Genomic DNA, 22,194 nt, shown 5'->3' on the forward strand with positions numbered 1-22,194 from the left:
CTTGGTTTCAGTAGGTGTCGTTTGGTATTTCTGACACTATACTCCAGTAAAGAATCACTTTGAAGTACTATAATACCCTTAACCAATGACGTTAGGTGCTGATATACATGTTTCTGTATGAGGCTTTTAGTTGGCGTTTTTTTTTTTCATGTATCCACAAAAGTGCAGTGGTTAACACCTGGCACCCCAGTTTCCTCCACCCATGTACTGGACTGCCATGATATACTCTAATTCCTCTGCCTTTTTGCATGAGAGCGACTTTCAGTGCAATTTACGCCATTTTCTGATTTGATATGAAATAACTGTTTGAGTTGCACCAATTTCAGAGCTTCAGCAAAAACTTTAACATTTTATCAGTCTTCTCAGAATAATGCTCTCAGACTATGCTCTAAAATAACATCTTGAAGCAGTGAAAAAGTTGAAGAAGTAAACTAAGCAAAGTATTTCTTGAATATGGAATTGAAAATACAAATAATAGCAATGTCAATAATAGGTCAATGAAAAATGTTTATCCACCATCGCATACCAGCTGAGCAAACCTACCGTCTTGTTAATTTACTGGTTTTCATTTCTTTTTCAGGCTTTCATGCAGGGAAAGTTGAAAGTGTCGGGCAACATTATGCTTAGTCAGAAGTTGAGCCAGCTTTTCCAAGACCAAGCCAAGTTGTGAAATGCTCATAAAGTACATGTACCTTGGAGTAAGATGCATGTACCTTTGCTTACAAAATAAGAATGTTTGTTTTTGACATTTTTACATACATAAAATGTATGGTTTTGTAAATCTTCTGAATTTGATGTGGCTTTACATTTTTTTTTCCATCATAATGGACAATGCAGTTGCCAGAATTGTTCAATTCTATTGCATCCAGAGTAGCTGGTACATGCACATGGCTCCTAATATTTTTCACGCTTCATTGGCATAACCAGCTATTGTGTGTTACTGGGTAAAACATTAGTGCTATTTTATGTTCTTCATTATCCAAAACTCAATTTGTTATCACCAGTTCAGATGCATAAATAGTGTTTAATTTGCTTTTCCAATTTGGAATCAAACCTAATTGCATTTGAACTGTTTAAATACCATTAATTCCCACACAGAACTACTGATTAATGTTGTGCATTTAACAATCAGTATTAATTTGTTATATTGTGATCGGTGAGCTGTGCTCAAGAAATGCTGAATGGCCTGTTTCATAATGGGATTATCATTTTATGAAAATCAATCATAATAGTGAAATGATCTTCAAGGTCATATTGTAAATTTACTCACAGTATACATGCATATGTTGCACTTGTGTCCAAGATAATTTTCTGAAACGAATATTTGTCAGCATGTTTGTCAGGTAGTATTCTAGAAAATGTTCCCATATTGAACATGTTTGTCAGGTAGTATTCTAGAAAATGTTCCCATATTATACCCCAGATGCATGTGTGCCATTTTTTAATTAGGTAGAATCACTGATTAAAGATAATCTTTGATTTCACAGCAAGTTCATTTCAGATGGGCTTACGAATGACCTTTTATCCCAGGAAAAACTGGCCATTGTTTACTGCAATATTCCTCAAATCTGTAAAAATTCTTCTGATGGATAAACTTATCAAAGTACTGAGCAGACTTCAGAAGCAATCTGTATTGTTACATATACACAAAATGTACCTTGATGTCATGTACATAATCCTGTAAGAAAAATCTAATGAATACAACAAACAAAAACTAGTTTAAAAGTTTTTTGGTTTTTTATTTTTAAAAAAGATACTGGACCTAAATTTGTAAAACAAATTAATGTTGAGATGTTGTCAGTTTTTCTTGGGTTTTGGAGTATCGTACTTGGACTTGCTTCTGAACCAGAGAAGGAATGGAATTCCGAGAGAAGGGAGTGTCATGACTGCAAACACACCCCAGTCCAACTGAAAACAGAAACGATCATTTAGTCCTCGCAATTTACAGTTATCAGTTCAATACACGTGCACAAAGTTACAGTTGACTTCTCTGACCCAGTGTAAAGGCCGCAGGTGAATTCTGAATTACTAATGCCTCTCACCCACCAACGCTCTGCCAAACTAAATACACGCATGATTAATTGCTACAGATATGTATATGACGTATCAACACTTACTACATGCGGTGAAAATTTCCTGTCAAAATCGCCAAGGTTTACAATTCCGCCCTCTCCTGGAGCACTGGTGTAACCAATCTGAAAATACAATCATTACATGTACTTTTTTAAAAACATACAAATGTGAAAAGAAATTTCTAACTTATGGCTGGCAACATGTGTCCCATGGGCTCTGAAATATGAACATTCCTGTGACTTCATGGAAGACTATGTCCCAATGGACTCCATGTCAGCATATCTAAAAATTTGTTTTGTTTATCTGACTGATGTTTTACACAGTACTCAAGAATATTTCACTTGTACGACAGTGGCCAGCATTATGGTCAGTGGAAACCAGACAGAGCCCGGGGGGAAACCCATGACCATCTGCAAGTTGCTCCCAGACCTTCCCTTGTACAGCGAGAAAGAAAGCCTGTATGAGCCAGACTTGAACTCAGTGACCGCATCGATGAGAAGCTCCTAGTTCATCATTGCTTTTTGAAAAGAATACAAATGTGAAGAGAAATTTATAAGAGGTGTCCAATGGAATACAGCTTTGAAATATCAAATTATATGATAATTGTTCTATTCATAGAAGAGTTCTCTTCCAAGGACTCAGTTTCAGTATGTGGAAAAATTTTCCCCTCACTCGAAGTTGCTTAACACTTGGGGTCCTTTTTTTTTTTTTTTTTTTTGGGCTTGAGTCATAAAAAGTCATAATGGGTAACTTGTAAAAGTCCTTTCCACCAGTTACAAAACAGTTCAAAGCCATATGCTCTCCTTTAATATGTCACAATTATAATGTGTGCTCACAAAATACATATGTACACCAACACTGCAGTTTCACAGAAGAAAACGGTGTGTTATACTGTGATTTGGACCTTCTGTGTAGCTCACCATGAGTCTCCCATTCTCCACATGTGAAACACTCGTACGTATCTTACTGCATAGGTACCAATATATTCACCCAGATCAGAGAAGGCTGATACTACTAGAACTAGCACTAATTCTACAAAGCCATTTCTGACTTCTAAATCAAAATTAAGACCGCATTATAGTTTTTACTTTTATTCAGCGGAACTTGAAATTTTGACATTTGTCTTAAAGGAGGTCGACATTTAAATTTCTTAAGTCCAAAAATAAGTTCTAAAATTGTATGTCAACTTCCCACTGAAGTTAGTAATAGCTCTGTGGAATTTGCCCACGTGTAAGGACGCTCAACATATATGTCGTTCTAACTGGATGGTACAGGATTGTTGTAGCGAAAACTGTACACAACTGGACAAGTTTTGCTTTCCCAGATCCAGTCATCCAGATATATAGATAATTGCTTTATGACTATTTCATCTGTGCCCCTTCTGTAAACCAAGACTGGATAGTAATTATGACTATCAGCTTCAAGAACGCCTACTACATCTGGTCAAACTTATTAAAAGTTTCAAGACTCACCACTCTTTCTGAGCTATCTTCTGAGGGGAGGTAACTGATCTCGGCAGATGTGAAGTTGAAGTATCCAGACTTCAATGGGCGAAGGATGACGGCATGAGTGGTGTTAGTACCTCTGTACACACAGGTTAAGGGAAACTACATCACAATGTAAACACCTCTTCAAGAAGAAGTTTACAACATTGTATATCATCTTCTCTAAGGCACAAGGAAGAATGAGTGTACATGGACGTAGTTTAAGTTAACACAGTATAAATATATTTTGTGCATTTAGTCTTGATAAATTTGACAAATGAACCTACAGGACGCTGTACAATGTGAAAAATGCCAATTTGTTCGCTAGTCTTAACTGGGTACATGTGTATAACTTTGTTTGCACACAAGTGATTTAGATACACATGTACATGGACTCCAGTTCTGACTCCAAAGCATTAAGCCAAAAAAGAAATAATGGGTCCAACAATTTTATTAGTCTGACCAGTGCCAACCTGACCATGATACATTTAGGTGTACACAAATACACCTAATGTGCAGATGACAGGTGCTTCTTTCAGAGGCATTTAGGAATTGGGATGGTATAGATTGACAGAGGCATTACTTATGGATAACAATTCCTAACAAAACGAGCCCTACAGATATCCAGCATCAACCTCCAAGAAGAAATAAATCACCTCAAAACAGCCTTCACCACCCTAAACCGATACCCCCCACAATTAGTGGAGAGATCGATCTGCAAAACCCTGAATCCGACTAACAAGACCAGAAAAACGAGACCCAACCACCCCAATATATATATAACCATTCCGTATATAGGCACCCCGAGCTACCAGATAAGAAGACTCCTGCGTGACAAACTGAACATTACCTCCGCCTCTAACCTTAAAACCCTACTCAAATCCAATGGAAAAAAACAACCAACCGATAGGGAAGAACCCAAAGGATCTGTGTACTGCATTAATTGTGATTGTCAACAGCAATACATTGGAGAAACCGGTAGACCACTCAATATCAGAATTGCAGAGCACAAGGCCTCAGTAGAAAAATTAGATGGGAAATCAGCCCTCAGTGACCACATCAGAGCCCATCCAGAACACCAACTCCAGTGGAACACAGTTCATACCCTACAAAACAACCAGTCAGACTATAAAAGAAGGAAACTGCTGGAAGCCATCATGATCCGATGACACAATCCACAGCTTAACCGAGACAGCGGGTACCACCTACCGAGCGCCTACAATGACCTCATCAGATTAGACAGTGACCGCCTTAAACCCTGAAGCCATTACCCTGAAGTTACTATCTATGCTACATTGTTGCCTGTTGTTGACACCACTCACTCTCTTACTGTATATATGTTGTCTTGTATCTCTGTATGTTCATATGGTTTGATAACGATGTAAGATCCTACATCGAAACGTCACCAACACAAGAAATCCAGGAATTGTTATCCATAAGTAATGCCTCTGTCAATCTACAAGATGATAGGTGTTTAAGAATATTACATAACATAGACAACTCATGGTGTACAACATTCTCAGACAGGTTTAAATGCACAGAAAGGATACGGAGCAATGCGGTCCCACTGGACTTCCAAAAAACCTTTAACTCTCTCAAAATCATCTTTAGGGAAGCTATCATCCTTCAGCTTGACAGCCAGCGCAGCACTTGAAAGAAAATAACATGACAAAATGTTGATTCACATCCAATTTAACAAATGCAAGATACCAGGACATTTTGGTACTTTTTAGTTTAAAAGGGTGCATAATTTAAAGGCATGCCCATATTACAAAATATTATCAAAAACGCCCAAATAACTACTGCCTGATAAATTCAACTTTTATGTTTGAAAAATTTCCTTACATTCATTTGTAATGACTGTACGCATTTTTATAAGTAATTATGATGGTAAAATATGGTACATATTAAGGCTTTTATTTCTGGTTTCTTAATATCTAAAAATATATTGGCCCAAATTAGCCTACTAAAAGGATGCCAAAATTAGGAAGTGTATTTGGCCCTAAGCTACACATCCCTAGGTCTCTTAACGAAGGTGTAACTTTGCATCAAAGATAACTACTATGGTGACATATCTCTACAGTGTGCATTGTCATGAGAGTTAATTTGATATAAGCTGAACCCTTTTCGTAAAACAGACGTGTACTCGACATCTCAAAAGTCATGAAATTTGTGATACTAGTAAATAGCACGTCAACACTGTTGTGTCACTCCAAACTGACGAGCAAACATCAATGAAACTAAACTGTGTAATGGAAACACAGGCATTCAGAGGGTGTGATTATTGTTGCTCTTTAACTATATCTGAATATAAATATATCCAAAGTTATTTAGTACTGAACAGTGAACTGATCACGGTGATGCCTGAAGCATGTTACTAGATATCATGACCATTAAACCGAACAAAACTTCGTTATACTTCAGACACTTATTCTACTCTGTATGGTTACGTTAACCGCCCCCCCCCTAAACACCCCAAATAACATGTGCTTCTAATACTTACGTTCCCCCAACATTGTAAATTTTGTATTCTATTGTTAAATCTTTTCCCTCAACCAGATATTGGTTAAGGATATTCTTGGAGACCAGAAGTCGGGCATTAGTTTCTTCCTCAGCTCTGTAGCCAATAAGGCACATCAAGGTCATGCATAGTGTCAATGCAACAGTATTCATCTGCAAAGACAAAAACCATGAAAACGATTGAATTTATACTGTATTAAAATTTTCTTCACAATAAAATACAAATAATAATAAGAAATACAACTAACTTACCCTATGAATGCTCACATTAAATTCCCAAAATATAGATACTTTACTCGCTTTTTCAGTGAATAAAATGAAAAACATAAATATTGAGGTTCTGCCGTGGACTTTTTGAGGGCACAATTATTCTTCTTAAACATGCTCTGTTCTATTTTTCAATCCAGACAAGGATGACATCCCAGCACAAAAGGTGAGGGTTTAGGGGCCGCCTAGATTCCAGAAGCTCTGGGATGTTAGATGGCTGGAGATGCCCTGAAATCGTTTTACGGGGCATGTGTGTACTCTAGATCTTAAATTGGTTTGATGTAACTTTTGAGATAGAAAGAAAAAAAAAAAACCCTTTTTCTTTTTTCATGAAAAGTGTTATGGCCTTTGGAGTACCGGCCATACTGCTTCTGATGCCACTGTATATGTACATTCATGTTGAATGTAGAAATATTGCAATCAAGAGCAAGTTTAGCAACTACAAGAAATTGATCACACCACTGTGCTCCAGTTTGTTCTATTGGGTCCAAAAATTCCACCATATAACCTCAATTATAACTGCATTTTATTCGCTGTAGAAAGAAAAATCATGAAAACCATATCTGGAATCACCATAAATTAGTATTTTTGATGACACATATTACATATATATTTAAAGTTAGTGTGTTCTTCTTCTTGTAAACCTAGCAGTGGGCTGTACATGGCAAGGCGGAGCTAACGGCAACCTGCGGATGGTTGTGGAGGTCCTTCCACCATAATGCTGGCTGCTGTGCTGAACTTAATGTTTTTTTTTTTTTTTTAACTTTTGCTTAAGATATTAAAACTTCAGTAAGATGTGCCAGTCTATTCTGCTTAGATGCAAACTTACATGTAATCTATATTCATTGGACATATGAATTGCTGGGAATGTGTCTAATGGGAGCACTGTACAATTTCTTGTGAGAAAAAGTGACATGGACCTAAAAAGTTGTCTCCTGGCTTAGTCCCTCAAGGTAGCCTGCTCAGTGGCATTTCCAAAAACCAGGGGAAGTTCTGCTTGGTGTAAGACAGCACAGCGATTCAAATCAATTGAGTCAATTCACTGAAGAACCAGCCTTTTACAATGAACATCTGAGAAGGGGCTAAAGGACTACCTTAAGTCCCCAGCCTTTTCCCATATGAAAGGGTAACTTTAAAGTGCAATTTATCCAGGTTTTTAATTTGATTTTAAAGATAAAACTATATTAGCTGGATTGGCCAAATGTCACAAAAAGTATAATTTTATCAGTCTACACAGAATAATGCCCTCAGAATTTGCTTGAATGAATACCTTACAAACATGCCACAGGTTTGAAGAATTACATTAACAAAAGGATCGATCCAACTGTTTATCAAGTATCATAAGATACATGTGTAAGTCACGTATATTATTTTGTTTAAATCATAATTAACGACAGACTTTAAATTAATGTCTCTAATCTGTTCCACACGGAGCAGTTTTTGGCTTCAAAAACACACCCACAGAAACACCAGTGTCACAAAGATCATTTCACGTCCAAATTTCGTGAACAACTAAAGCCACGTCAACGCTTAAATGTTTAATGGAACATCACTCCAAATCACTTAAAATTAAAAATTTTGAGGCATTCAATTATTTCGTGCAAAGGGTGCGTTTCTGATTCACACAACATTTACACAGAGAAGACCTAAACACCTCAAATTACTCAAACAAGACCAATGTATCACTCACCGTGCCTGCCACGATACAACCTAACCCGGAAAAGAACGACTGCGTGGATTCTGGGATGCCAGGTGGTTTAGTAAGGGACCGTCTCCAGGGGGCGTCCATTGTTAACCGAAAGGACTTACCATATGTTACCAGATAACATGAGAATTTCTTTTCTCTAACCAGAAGGTGGAGAGATCAATAGCTTGTGCGGCAAATACAAAGGTCACAATAGAAAAATTTTCTTTTTGTGTTAAAATGGATCCATTCAATGCCCTGTTTAATTCTTTCTGTGAGCGACTTTGTTTAGTTTACATGATCATGATTAAATCTTTCATGCAGCTTTGATGTATATAGGCTTAACATTATTTGTCTCTCATCAGCATGATGTAATTGGCCCAGGTCTTAGTTTTCCACATTCTGAAGAAGCCTAGGAGAAACCACATATTCTGAATGTCATCAGCAGAACAGATCTGAAGATTAGAATGAGTGCTTGGGGTGTTGTACTTAACAATTTTTCAGTTATAGGACGACAAAGGAGTCCTTAGTGTGCATGTACGTGTAATGTACCTCCATGTTACAGGACAGATTTCCACCGCTCTTTTATCTTGTGCTGCTTCACTGAGACAACTTACCGAAGGCAAGTAAACCACCCCATCCGAGCCATTATTGTGATACGGGTCAACCAGTCATTGCACTATCCTCTTAATGCTGAACGCCAAGCGAGGAAGCTACTTCCACTTTTAACATCTTTAACCCAGGATTGACGCTAGATCTAATATCCTCCTCTATCAACAGCCATCCATGGGTGAAGAAGCCTAAGGGAAACCACAATTATACTGAATGTCATCAGTTACTTATGGCTTGAGAATATGGTTGGAGAAGCCCAGGGAAGACCACATATCAGGGTTTATGTTTCATTAAAACGGTAGCTGTCAGGTTGTCAAGGGAAACCACACAATTATGTCAAAGTCGACTATTTCACTAACATGCGCTATAGCTGTCAGGTTTATGGCCTGACACAATGGGAATTAAACAAAGAAGAAGCCACATGTTGAGTGTCTGAATTATTTCACTGGCTTATGGCTGTAGGAAATGACTGGAGAAACCCAGCAGGAAACCACAAACTGAATGTCTGAGTTACATGTATGTCATTCATGAAAAAGCTATCAGGTTTCCTATTGCAGGAAATGCCTGGAGGAGTAAGAAATAAATAAATGAGGCTTTCTTTAACTTATACTAAGAGAGGATATGCCCAAAGGATACCACAAATAATTCATAAATTTCTCCACAGCCAAGCGTACACAATAAACCTTCATACACATATACCACCTGTCTTCCATGTCAGTTGTTGAAAAATACATCTTGGTAAACGCAAACATGCAATATCAAACATCATTTGATATGCAAGAAATATTTAATATCATATCAGCATTTTGCAATACATGTCCCTGACCGCTATGAGCCACTGAAGTAGGTAAAGGCTATGTCACAGTCGAAATAAAGTGTAGGGGTGCTAAATTTTAACTCGATCTGCAACATGCTATGGTGGTGCCATGTGCCAAGTTCCACATCAATATGATGAACTGTTTAAAAAAGAACGGTAAAAAAAAAGTTTGAAATGTCCAAAACGGGCATAATTTTGACATAAATTGCACGTTGAGAGCTGAAATCTGAACTTGTTATGGTGAAGTGATGCACCACCGTTTCAATTCAACGGTCAAATTTTTCCAAAATAATTTCCGAACACTAGTATCACAGATGGAGAGCAATCTACTATATATGTAAATGTAGTTCCACTGCCCTCCCCAGAGACCGGGAGGAACTAATAATATAGTGTGAAAACTGTAATGCCCAATTACTTAGATTAGATAAAAGACTACTGACATATAAATAACTGGAATTGATTCCAAAAGTAATGAAATCATTAAATCTACATTATTTAAAGTCTTGTTTAAATTAGCCATTTGATTTTGATGCTTATAAATACACACCTGAGATCTGATTAAATAGCATATTCACCAAATTCTTCTTTCTACAGTTATACAGACATTGTATCTTTGGAAATTAACGCAAAAACCCTCAAAATTTTAGAACAATTATACAGACCATAATAAAGCTGAACATAAGCAATGTGTTCTATACATTTGCACATTAAAACTTCACAGTCATGCCAACTGAATAATTTACAAACACATACAATTAGGCAAATATATGCAAACAGAATAATTTTTACATACTATGTATACATGTACATTGTCAATGGTATGAAAACAACATAATCATTTTGCATATTGAGAGTCACATTAACTCTATATGTAGACTTTTTAAACTGGCTCCAAAAGTGATAACCTAGTGGACACAAATAGACAGATGTAATATATTAACACCCTGATTATTGTAGGCCCTATATCTGATAAAAAATTCCTCCATGACAATGGAACTCATTTTTCCGTATTCCAAGAGTTCTACTGGTCACAGAAATGTGTTTTGAGGTCTGTTTGGAAGGTAGAATGATATGCTACTATACAGAAAATATACGCACCAACAATACTTTATTACCTTTATATGCCTTCAAAAATACACTTATTTGAGTAAATTTTTAGGACAATACAGTTTCCAGTTATTAAACTGATGAATACTCAAGAATTTTTCACTCACATGGTGGTTAGTTTTATGGGTGGAGAAAACCTAAGTGGCTGGAGTACCCTGCTGACCTCTGGTAAGTTCAAAAGTATCACCACAACTGACGCAGACAGATACATCACGATGTATAGTAACACCCTGATTGAAACAACCGGATTCATCATATCCTGTATGCTGCATTTCTCATATATATACTGCTTTATGAAAAGATGTTTTGGTAAGAAGATTTCTAATCCACTGATTATTTACACTGAGTAAAAATACTTAATCAAAAATGAATATACTGGTACGTGTAAATCATCTAAAATTTCAGTCATATTTAAGTTTCACAGGCTGCCTGTTACTGAGAGCTCTATTAATCTTTAAAAAAGTTTGAGCTTTGTTTGGAAGGTAGGGTGACATCTACTGGAAAAAAGCTTTCAGCTCCAAAAGTAGTATTTTATGACATACACATGTACTTGTCTCTAAGAATGCAGTTTTTTGGTGAAATGTCAAGAGTGTCAGAAAAATCATTATTTAGGCCGAGATCTGATGGACAGATGGGGGTAATTACATATCCATTTTCATTAGTATGATAAAAAATAATCGCACTGGCAAAAGTATCAGAGGTTAGCAGTCATGTGAATCCAGGACCCGATCAGTTGATGAGCTATGGCCTGCTCGGGAGGGACAAACAGACCCTGTGGATGCTGATTGGTCAATAACTGGACAACCTCAGCTCGGCTGAACCAACGGGCATCCTCCAATTCATCCTTATCAACCTGTTTGAATCAGAGAGAAGAAAAAAGAATAGTTGCTTGTTTTTGGCAGCTTCGATTGAAAGCGATGTTTACAGATAGGGAAAAACAAAATATTTATTTGATTGATGTTTTACGCTGTGCTCAAGAATATTCAAAGCAAAATAAAGTCTCAGGAAAACAACTCATCCCATTGGACATTCAATACGCTTTCTGTGAATGGTACTATGTCCTTACATGCATTATGATTGATTGATTGACTGACATGTTCAATTTGTTTCATTGGTGTGGAAGAAATCCGAGTACTCCATACTGCAACATTATACACACAGGCCTTACCTTGACCTCTGGTGTGACACCCCACCCTGTAACACCACTGATAGGCCTTACCTTGACCTCTGGTGTGACATCCCACCCTGTAACACCAATGACAGGCCTTGCCTTGACCTCCAGTGTGACACCCCACCCTGTAACACCAATGACAGGCCTTACCTTGACCTCTGGTGTGACACCCCACCCTGTAACACCACTGACAGGCCTTACCTTGACCTCTGATGTGACACCTCACCCTGTAACACCACTGACAGGCCTTACCTTGACCTCTGATGAGACACCCAACCCTGTAACACCTCACTGACAACCCTTACCTTGACCTCTGATGAGACACCCCACCCGTAACACCACTGGCAGCCCTTGCTTTGACCTCGGATGTCACACCCCAACCCGTAACATCACACTGTCACACATTACCTTGTCCTCTGATGTCATACCCCACCCTGTAACACCCCTTACCTCTGCCACCCTTACCTTGACTTCCGATGTGACAGCCTGTGCTATACAGCCCAGCATAAGGACTGCAGGGAAGGGCCAGGGCTGACTAGAGTGGTAATCTACCCGTCCCACCTTCACCCCACTCTCCTCCTCCACCTCACGCCTGCATGTGTCCTCTAAACTCTCACCTGTAACCAAAACGCTTATTGAGATCTACAGGTAGCTCCCATTCTAGACATTCTTTCTTCTCATCCTTCTATAAATGAACATGTGTCATACATTTGCCAGTAGACTTGATTCTAGTGCCCGTGAAACAACAATTAAACACTGGAAAATAAATAAATACATCATTGCCAGTGGTTTCACATTCATATTCTATTGGAAGGGAAAATGTTTTTTTTTATTTATTAAATACTTATTCAAGAGGAGAGTTAAATTGTTATATGGATCAGTCAGCAAGGGCTTTTAGTACACCATGCTTGATGTTTGCTTTAACCGTGACTGGCTTACCAAATCACCTTTCCATATAAATTACGCATATAAAAGCAAATTTATTCCCACCTCCCACTTTAATTCTCCTACCTGGTTCCATATATCCTGCAAGGCAGGAGTACATTTTCGGAGGATGACGCGACCCTCTACCCAACAAGCAACTCTGTCCATCAGGGGAGACAACTAGCATTATCATAGAGGGATCCACACGTGGGTAACATGTATTATGGACACCTGCAAAAACACAAACCATGATGGACGTAATGTTATAAAAAACTGATGCAATTTATTGGTCAAGTAAGTTCAAATACATGAAAAACAATCATAAAAAAAACAATTACCAAAAATAAAACACACATGTATCATAAATGCCCCTTCAATTTATTCATGAACATAAATCACCATGAAAATACATATCTTGACTAATAAATTTATTATCATGTACACCAGATACAATCTGCTAGTAGTCTTAGTTTCATGTACCTTTCCTGCTGCGACAGTCAACATTATCACAGGTTCTTTTGTAGCCAGCCTCGTCTAAATGTGTCGTGCTGCCACAGGTTGGGCAAAATTTGTAGCGATCGTGCCACGCCAGGAGAGACCGCGCTTCACTGAAGATTCCTGCTTCAGATGGCTCAAGCTGCATGGCTCCTGGCATAGGAACAGACAACACATTAACACCTTCCACTTTCCCAGTTATCAAATCCTCCACACCCGATACGTCCATAGCAAAACATGTCGGCAAATCATCTTCAGGATGCTGTGAAACTCCAATGTCTACTGTCGGTGGACTTCTTTCCTGGCCCAAAAGGATTACTGCCGGATTCGATGGCAAATGGAATCTAATGTCCTCAAAAGTAAACCTGGCCAATCTGTAGCGTCCCCTCCTTCTTGATGACTTTGGAACCTCTATCACTAACGGTTTTAGGTCAGTGAACAAGATATATCTGGTGGATGTTTTCTGCATTGTGTCCTCAAGCCACGCCTTGTTTTTTCGCTTCTCCGCTGCTCTGTTGAGCAGATTTAGGGAGAAGTAGTTACGGCAGTTCTGATCCAGCCTCTGCTCTTTGGTCTGTGAGCGCAGAATGTCGGCTGCACCCTTGTGGTTCCAGAATGTCGCGATGTCCAGGGCAGTCTGACCTGAGGGGTTCAGAGCCTCCTTGTCACACCTGCATATTACAGTACTTCATTTACAAAGTTGAGCCATTATGCTCAGATTTTAACCAGCTGAACAAGAATAAATACATGTATACATGTCCCTCTGATGTACTTATCTACATTTGAGAAACAATGATTTTGTCTATTTTCTGAGGGCAGCTAGATGTTTAATGTTACCTTTAAGTGAGAATATTTCACTCATAAGACACTTGGGCACATAGGTGGAGAAAACCCTGATTTCCTGGAGTAAACAACCAGTCATTAGCAGGTAACTGGCAAATCTTCCGACATGTGATGCACAGATTTTCACAATGAGAGAAAACATGAAATATTCCAGTGTGTATTTCATTCTTTGTTCATACATTATTTTGTCAACAGAACAAATCGACAGATCACGTCAGTGATGAAAAGAATTTCAGATTTGGTGACAAGGCTACCAAAGAGCTTGCCTATACAGATATGTGCATGCAAAACTTGAGTTGATTCTAATTATACACAATACACTAGTTCAGGAATTCAGTAATTTATGGTACTTTATATGCACACACTGAACAAACAACAGAATATTCCCCTCATGCTACTGTACTCTACATGTGTGCAGACTCTGAGCTCAATACCTGCTGTACTTTTTACAGGTGAGCTAAAAAAGAAAACACAGTTAATGAAACACATCTATTACCCTTGTTCAAGTAAAGCTGAAATAACTGACATGTGTCCATTTCGTGCTGCAAGCATCAACCCCGTCCAGCCTCTGTCATTCTTAGCATTAATATCAACCATACCTGAAAAATATGTATTATTTAGCACATCAGAAAGAACTATTAACTTTCACATACATTTGGCACAATTTTAGCAGCACATGAGGGATCCCTCCAAATAAACTATATACTAATTCCATGAGTACAGTACATGTAGCCTAAGACAATAAAACATAACTCTACATTTTACTAAACATGCTAAAGCATTTAAAACATTTCTTAGCTGACTATCTCTATACTCTGGAGCATTATACATTAATTTGGCACAATCGGATAGAATTGATCAATCAATCAGGTCAAGGACTGCCAATTTTTTAATAGTTGACAGTGAATAGTTGGAAGTTAATTGCTAGTACCATCAGATTTACTGTGAATGTTATTTCAAAAAAACAAAAGCTGACCTTGTTTCCAGATATCAGTGTATTTACATGTAGTGGACAAACCTTTGATCAGGGTCCTGACTGTGTCTACGGTTCCGCTCGAAGCCGCATCAAAGTATCTTTCTAAAGTCTCACCCTCTGCATCACTTGCACCATCCCCAAAGTTCATCTTGACTGTTAGTAGTACCCTGTCAGAAATTAAATTTGACATTTAAATATCTCCAATACATTACATACCGTACCTGGTATTCTGGTGAGAGCCGTTCACATCGTCATGGTGATTGCAACATGACTTCAGATGAAGATTACGTAGTCAGTGTTCAGCCTGTAAGATCCATAAATGTTATGACAAGGCCTTTATGAATTTGCTTCATTCGGCTTATATAAAAAAAATCCGGCACATCATTACGGTACATGCTTTAGATAGGCCTAGATATACTAATACAGTACCGGTACAGTAAGCGAAAATTAACCTGGGAAAACTAATTTTTCTGAACTGACAATAGGCCTTTTACAAATTAAGCATGAGTGCTTGGTATGTATGACTGAACTAAATATCCTTTGCACATCCTTAGAACAATGGGTTTAGGCTGTACTTCAGCACATGTACCGGTAGGCCTACATTACGGCAAATGTTGCGGGCACTGTTATCACTATAAGCCTACTAGTCTAGGCTACTCATGATTACAGATTCGTGCGAGCACAGTTAAACTGTGGTACATGTAGTCTCAATATTGCTAAGGTAACTGTCTCGCCTTGTGGAGATTTTCTGGCTGATAGGTCTTCGCAAAACCCTAGACCATGACGAAGCAGCAATCATGTCATGACAACCAGGTTAAAGTCCAACTAGTTTAACCCATGAAGTTTGACATGTGCTACATTTCTACCAACACTCGTACCTTGACCGTTAACGTCGCTGGACATAGCCAAGGGGAATTTTTCAAATGAGATTATCATGATCAAAATATATTTATGTATTAGTCTTCTATAAGTAATAAGCAAGGTAGGCTGTTCTTTGGTGTATGTAGTTCAGGCAACAGTGCAAAACGTATCAAAACAACGACAAATTTATTTTTTCATTTTAAAAACAGTCCGTGTCGCTTACACATTTTAGTCAAATTTTTCAAGTCACCCGATACCTTCTCTTCCTCCATTTCTAGAGAGCTCACCGGTAGTTTCGGATTCACAAAAATCGCTAAAATGGGTAAGGTTTGGGACTTGAGTTTTATGCCAATCATTTTTGTATTTATCTTGGTTTTGTTGTACGATTTCATAAAAGATGCATCGCAGTCAATGTAGTGTGTAGTCAAATATTATCAGGCGGTCAGGTTCCTATTTTTCTGAATGCTATTGTGAAACGAGTTGACAGCCAGGTAGTGCAACGTGGCTCACCCAATAAATGAAGTGCAGATGTCAACAACAACACAAGTTTACTGTGTGACCTACAAATGAAATTGCAGACTTCTGAAATCCGTTCTTCAGTAAATTCGAGTTTCCTTAAAGCAACGTATGCATTTGATGCTGTTCTTTTAAAGTTACATTTTTGAGATCATGTAAAGAAATCACCGTGACCCGCCTGAAAGTGTGACGTGTAGGCCTATCAAGTATCATGATAACTAGGTAGTCCAGTGCAGTATGAATATGTGTTTTGTAATTCTGATTTGAGACGGAGTCCTATTATCTATCGCCATGTCTTCTATTTTACCTGTCTGCTCATCAGCAACATGAAGATATCGCCCAAAACACCATGAATTTGGTAACGGGGTAACCCCGAAAGACTCCAACTACTTTTCTTATACTGGCCAAGCATCGTTGGAGTCTTAATGCTAGCAGCAGTGTTAATTTCATACTCAATGGTGCAGTGGGTGCCGAAAGCAGGTCTTTAGGTTGGTGTCTTTCATTTGCATGAGACTTGTTCGATGACAAGGATAATCGGCCTGGACGTTTGTTTAGTACGAAATTAACACTGTTAGCATTGAGACTCCAGTAATGCTGGGGCAGTATAAGAAAAGGAGTTGGCGTCTTTAGGGGCTAGTTACAGGGGAAAACTAGCCCCAGGTGTCTGTTTCAACTTTTCACGATCAGGGCGTAATTTAGTCTGCATGACGGCACTTTCACTGTGATACTACACTAGAGTGCCGTCATGCATCCTTATATTTATTTGTGCTGAAGTGATGCCAGAGTTCTGCAACCTCAAACTTCAGGAACTTATAGTTTGTCTCCTGTCAAAATACAAACCTCCACAAATATGCACGCTACAAGTCAGGTAAATGAGTACATTTTGTTTACTTTCAGCATTGCCAAGTGGAATATCGGCTTTGATTTCATCGACTCTGACAATCCTGCTGTTTGCTGCGATGCAGATGTTCAGGCACCAGTTAGCTTCCACAGAGTATTTAACAGTGGCCGGTGGATTCATTGGCTCCCTCTTGTTTATTTTAATGCTGACTGTATCCTTATGGATGTGATTACATGTTTTCATTTCTCAAGTCTGTTTGTAAGGTAGAGCTGCGTAAATTTATGAAATACTCCACAGGGAATAACTACAAGAAGATTACAAGCCCAGTTCGCGAAAAGAGATCATATGTAAATCAAATGTAAAACATACAATTGAGTTTACAATTAATTGGCAAAATAAGTTACTTAATTTCCAATTAAATTGGCACATCTTTGCAAATATTGTTAAAAATTACTAACTAGTAGCAAAGTGTTTCACTTAGCATTAATTTTGAGCCAATTATAAGTACATGTATTTACAACTATCATATCTTACAGTCACAGTGCAAAAGGGTGTTGATTGTAAGTTAGGGCTGGGCTACAATTATGTCTCAGTAGCTTGCAATCCTTTCTGCGCTCGGCAGATAACAGATAAATAATAATTTACAGAATAAAACAGTTCTCAGTTCGTGCAATACCATCCCATTAGCATACTATTAGTTTGTCTGTGGGGCCTGTGAAATAGCAGCGGATGTATAAATTTTCTACACCTTACACATATATGGACATGGTAACTCAACACACTCTGTGGGTCGAAGACTACTTGAATTGTAGCAAAAGACATGCTACTTTGTTGAACTAGTGGCATGCCACTGAGAACATTTGTGTGACTGGCATCACACCTACTGAAGCTTAGTGATCGCTCAAGCAAAGGCCATTACGCCTCTGACCAATGCTTTACCTTAAATATCCAGATTTCATATATGGCATATCATATCAAATCAAGCATATCATATTTTAATATTAAATAAATATAAACATATTTCAATGTGGATGTGTTCAAGTACATGTATATCAAACATTTTGAATATGTTCAGATTATCAAGCAAACAGTATTTCCTTAATACAATACTAGGCTGTTGGAAACTTTGAATCTTCAGCATTTGGCAAAGGTTTCCAGACAAAACTTTTCCCAGAAGGTAAGGTGATTAGGGTTAATATTCACTTATTGGTACATATATATACTCCACAACATTAGTCATGATTATAGACATATTGTACACATATCTTTACTCCCTGTGTGCTTCAGATTGCAGGTATTGTATTAGTATTACAAAATTTGAATACAAGAGAAAAGCTGAAATAAATATTAAATCTATGTATTAATAACTATACCGGAGACTTTAGAAATTCTCTATTGGTCTGGAAAATAATGTAAAATTCTTTATCTATTTGATTGGTGTTTTATGGCGTACTCAAGAATACTTCACTTATGGTGCGGCGGCCAGCATTATGGTGTGAGGAAACCAGGTACAGCCTGGGGGAAACCCACGACCATCTGCAGGTTGCTGGCCGACCTAGAATTCCATAAGAAGTGTGACAACTATTGCAGCACGTATGTGAAGGTATATATTAAATTGTGAATTAATAGTGTAATGTTTTTGGGTATGTTGCAAATATTTATTATCTATACATCAGTTAAATCCCAGTTTCTCCTTCACTGATAAAAATGATATCTTCACTAGTTAGATATCACTTTTGTTATTACATTTTGCTATTACACTGCTGGAGACCTTGACCCTTGACCACTTCCGCGCAATATATAGTTGGCCAAAAAAAAAAAAGGAGTTAGAAATTCTTCATGTGCTTAATTTACGTAAATACCTATATTGCATTAGCATTAAGCACCTTTGTTGAATGTATAATTACTTGCAGACAGCGTTGAAAACTGTAAAAAGGGTTTGTAAGCGTGAACGAATGCAGCACGTATGAATAGAATCAGAAATACGACAAAGATGGCACATTGCTTATTTTTTCATGAATGCCACAGATAAATTGATACACATCTATTTACATGTAGAGAAAATGTCAGGATATAAATAATAAATAGCATATTGCACAGTGACGGTTGAATACCACACATATTGTTCTTATGAAAGGTAGAAATGATAACCAGCTTGACACTTCGAGGCTTGTGGGTTATCATTTCTCACTCAAACAATATTTATGGTATTCAACCTTCACTGTGCAATATCCTCTATATATTCCACATTTGTATTACAAGATTCTATAAAAGGCAATGTAGTGGTAGTGATATTTATGCTTCAAAGAACAGAGGGCCATTTCTTAAGACACATCAGAGGTAAAATAACGAGATGTATTCAGATTTCCAAGGCTTTTGCACTAGTAACATGCACAAGTAACACTAGTAACTGTTATGATGGCATAAATTGTTTGACTGAAAGTTATTATAAAGTAATATACTTGTACTTAATACCATTCTTGCATCTTTGATTTTGTTCTTTTCGTTTCAGTTATACTTTGTTTAGTTGCTGCAATGTTTGCATCTGGGCTGGTTCACAGGGTGTGTGCAACAACTTGGTACGTACTCACATGTACGCACAGACTGACAAATTAACACTGGCCAAAAGATAACCTTTCTGACAGCAGTAATCACATCCTAGTCTCTGTCAGCTGTTTAATGTATTTCACCTAGAGTGTGGTATTATGACCAGCTATATATGTTAGAGAACTGTGTAACTATTTTACTGAATAATAATGAGTACATTAACTGACAATAACCCTTTCATTTTCCAGTATGATCTTTTCCCTGGTGGCCCTCTATTATATGAACAGAATAGCACTGACAAAATACGCGCCAGTTGTAGCCACAGCTACGCCAGCCAAGAAGAAGAGGAACTAAAGCAGAGAGGAGACATCCTGTTGATACATCTTCATCGATCACATCTTGTTTATCTGTACACATTCTGTAATAAATGGTACTTTACTAGGTTACTACTAGTAGTCTTGATTTGTTTTTCATTTTGTGAACAGAAACATTGTGTTTGTTCTGCTTGTTACATCTGCAAGGGATTTGCTCAGTGGACAGCGGGTTATATTGGACATCTCTAAAGATAGGGTAAGATTTGTGATCCACTGGCATCTAACTGGAGTTCAGTATTACATATGCTTTTGATACAGTAAGCCTACAGTGTCAAGGCAGTAGACTATAAAATAAACTTCTTCGCTCACTGGTCCATATTCGGAAGAATCTTGCACTGATCAGATTGTTCATAGTAATTTCAAAATGATACAGAAGACAGCTACCATGGTTCACAGACTGGAGAGCCTGTCTTGTAAGCAAGAGACTGCACAATCCTGGGATGCTAAAGATGAAAATTTTTTAATTCTGCAATCTTGAAACAGGTACTCCCTCAGTGTTCAGCATAAAAGGACAGGCCAAGTAACAACCCAGTGTAACTATATCGCGACATGAATCGAGTCATATTTGTGTCTCTGGTGTGGTGTTTTAAAACGCAAAGTAAACATACCAACAAAAACAGGAGGCTTGTATCCATTAGTCTGTTCAGGTCAAAACCAGTCTGGTTCAATAAAGCTTGATGTGGAATTGCTGGACCATTCAAATGCAGTAGTACCAAGGAGGGTACACTGAAATTCCTCAACTTTTTCACATGATGGTAAGATGGTTATTGAAGTACATGGAAATTCTGAGGGCATTATTCTGTGCAGACTGATAAAATTAAACTCTGTTAAGCCCAGAAATTGGCCAGCATGAATGGTTCCGAAACGTCGCTCCTTGAAATGCGAAAAGGTTGAGGAAATATGGTAACTTATTTTCCGTTAACAGTTCAGTAAATTCATTGAATTGGACAAGGAATTCTCCAGGTCCTTTAAGACTTTTAAAAAAAGACGCCGGCGCCCAGGCAGTCAACGGCTTAAGCGACCGCTTCTTCTAATGTCCAACATGAACGTTCTTACAGACAAAGTTGGTGTGTTTTACCACCATACTGGGTGTACAGTTGAAGCTGACACCGGATTTGTTGATATACATGTACTGAACAGTACAGCTGGGGACATCCGTGTATCGTTAACTATCAGTTAAGCCACGTGTCCACAGCTATAGTTTTACTCCTTGGCTAGACAAGATGCCAGTGAATCACGTGCAAGTCCATGTGTAAAAAACGGGTTCGTCATTAACATGTGGACGGTTGGTGGTGTACATGCGGAACTCCAGTTTCCCCATCCTTTGGACTGTCATCGTTTAAGTTAGAAAGTCTTGCGAATGGTGTTAACATAACGAACAAATATTTGCACGATTTAGTACTTTCATCTGGTGTTGCAGGCCTATATATTGGGGACAAGTGGTGTCATTATAGATGGGCTTTGTATACTTCATAAATTCACGTTAACATGTTTCCTTCGTGAAAAAAGGGTATAGAGAATTGTACCGCAGCCAGCTAATATAAAGTGAAAAAAAAAATGCATGAAATTAATGATCGTAGACTACCATTGTTAATTTATTTTCACCTTCGTGAGGAAGAGATGGCTTCGGCGGCCTAATGGTTAGAGTGTCCGCCGCCGGAAGTCGGGAGATTCGGAATCAAACCAGTATCGGGTCATACCAAAGAATTTAAAATGGTACTTGTTGCTGCCTCGCTTGGCTGCTTAGCACTGAAAGGTTAGAGCAGGGATTGATTGGCCCAGTGTCAGTATGAGGTGACTGGGTGGGGCGCCATGTCTGGTGTCTCCGGCATGATACTTCGGTGACGGTAGCGGTTTCGCAGCATGGACTCACCCTGCGACAAAAAGACACAGTATATAGTACACACACACACACACACCTAATGACTCCTCGCGGTCACATGAGTGAAAACTTGTTAAGTACGACGTTAAACCCGAAGCATTTATGTCTGCATTCATGAGGAAGGAACTATAATAGTCATTTCCGTGTATAACGTGAGCGTACTCTTGCCAATGTAGGCATATTAATTATTCCAACATTAA

The 22,194-nt window shown here is 38.2% G+C and overlaps 4 protein-coding genes across 5 annotated transcripts in view; 2 read left to right on the top strand and 2 right to left on the bottom strand.

Moving 5' to 3' along the window:
- The window catches only part of LOC135472330 (peroxisomal multifunctional enzyme type 2-like), a 28,775-nt gene extending 27,993 nt beyond the window's left edge, over positions 1 to 782 (top strand). Inside the window, exon 22 of the mRNA XM_064751792.1 lies at positions 581 to 782. Coding sequence (XP_064607862.1) covers positions 581 to 670 — 90 coding nt within the window. The 3' untranslated portion in view covers positions 671 to 782. The remainder of the gene's footprint in view (positions 1 to 580) is intronic.
- Positions 783 to 1,724: 942 nt separating this feature from the next.
- Positions 1,725 to 8,133, bottom strand: LOC135473233 (translocon-associated protein subunit beta-like). Its single transcript, XM_064753078.1, has 6 exons — positions 8,035 to 8,133; positions 6,061 to 6,230; positions 5,108 to 5,206; positions 3,546 to 3,657; positions 2,118 to 2,195; positions 1,725 to 1,908 (listed from the first exon to the last, which is right to left on the bottom strand). The coding sequence occupies exons 1-6, from the start codon at positions 8,131 to 8,133 to the stop codon at positions 1,798 to 1,800; spliced, it is 669 nt and encodes a 222-aa protein (XP_064609148.1). The 3' UTR covers positions 1,725 to 1,797.
- Positions 8,134 to 11,203: 3,070 nt separating this feature from the next.
- On the bottom strand, positions 11,204 to 15,770 carry LOC135473867 (NAD-capped RNA hydrolase NUDT12-like). Of its 2 annotated transcripts, XM_064753788.1 has the most exons (7): positions 15,575 to 15,770; positions 15,016 to 15,140; positions 14,494 to 14,596; positions 13,140 to 13,825; positions 12,747 to 12,890; positions 12,201 to 12,352; positions 11,204 to 11,417 (listed from the first exon to the last, which is right to left on the bottom strand). In XM_064753788.1, coding segments are annotated over exons 1-7 (1,371 nt in total). In that variant the 5' UTR covers positions 15,577 to 15,770; the 3' UTR covers positions 11,204 to 11,258. The 2 variants fall into 2 exon arrangements, with proteins under 2 accessions (XP_064609858.1, XP_064609857.1); XM_064753787.1 differs by lacking the exon at positions 15,575 to 15,770 and having other exon boundaries at positions 15,016 to 15,225.
- Positions 15,771 to 16,124: 354 nt separating this feature from the next.
- Positions 16,125 to 20,177, top strand: LOC135473854 (keratinocyte-associated protein 2-like). The gene is made up of 5 exons (XM_064753774.1): positions 16,125 to 16,156; positions 17,248 to 17,402; positions 18,305 to 18,368; positions 19,704 to 19,770; positions 19,987 to 20,177. Exons 1-5 carry the CDS (start codon positions 16,153 to 16,155, stop codon positions 20,090 to 20,092), a joined length of 396 nt encoding a protein of 131 aa, XP_064609844.1. The 5' UTR covers positions 16,125 to 16,152; the 3' UTR covers positions 20,093 to 20,177.
- The last annotated feature ends 2,017 nt before the right edge of the window (positions 20,178 to 22,194 follow it).

The sequence above is a fragment of the Liolophura sinensis genome, chromosome 8 (assembly GCF_032854445.1).
Source record: "Liolophura sinensis isolate JHLJ2023 chromosome 8, CUHK_Ljap_v2, whole genome shotgun sequence".
Lineage (NCBI taxonomy): Eukaryota > Metazoa > Mollusca > Polyplacophora > Chitonida > Chitonidae > Liolophura > Liolophura sinensis.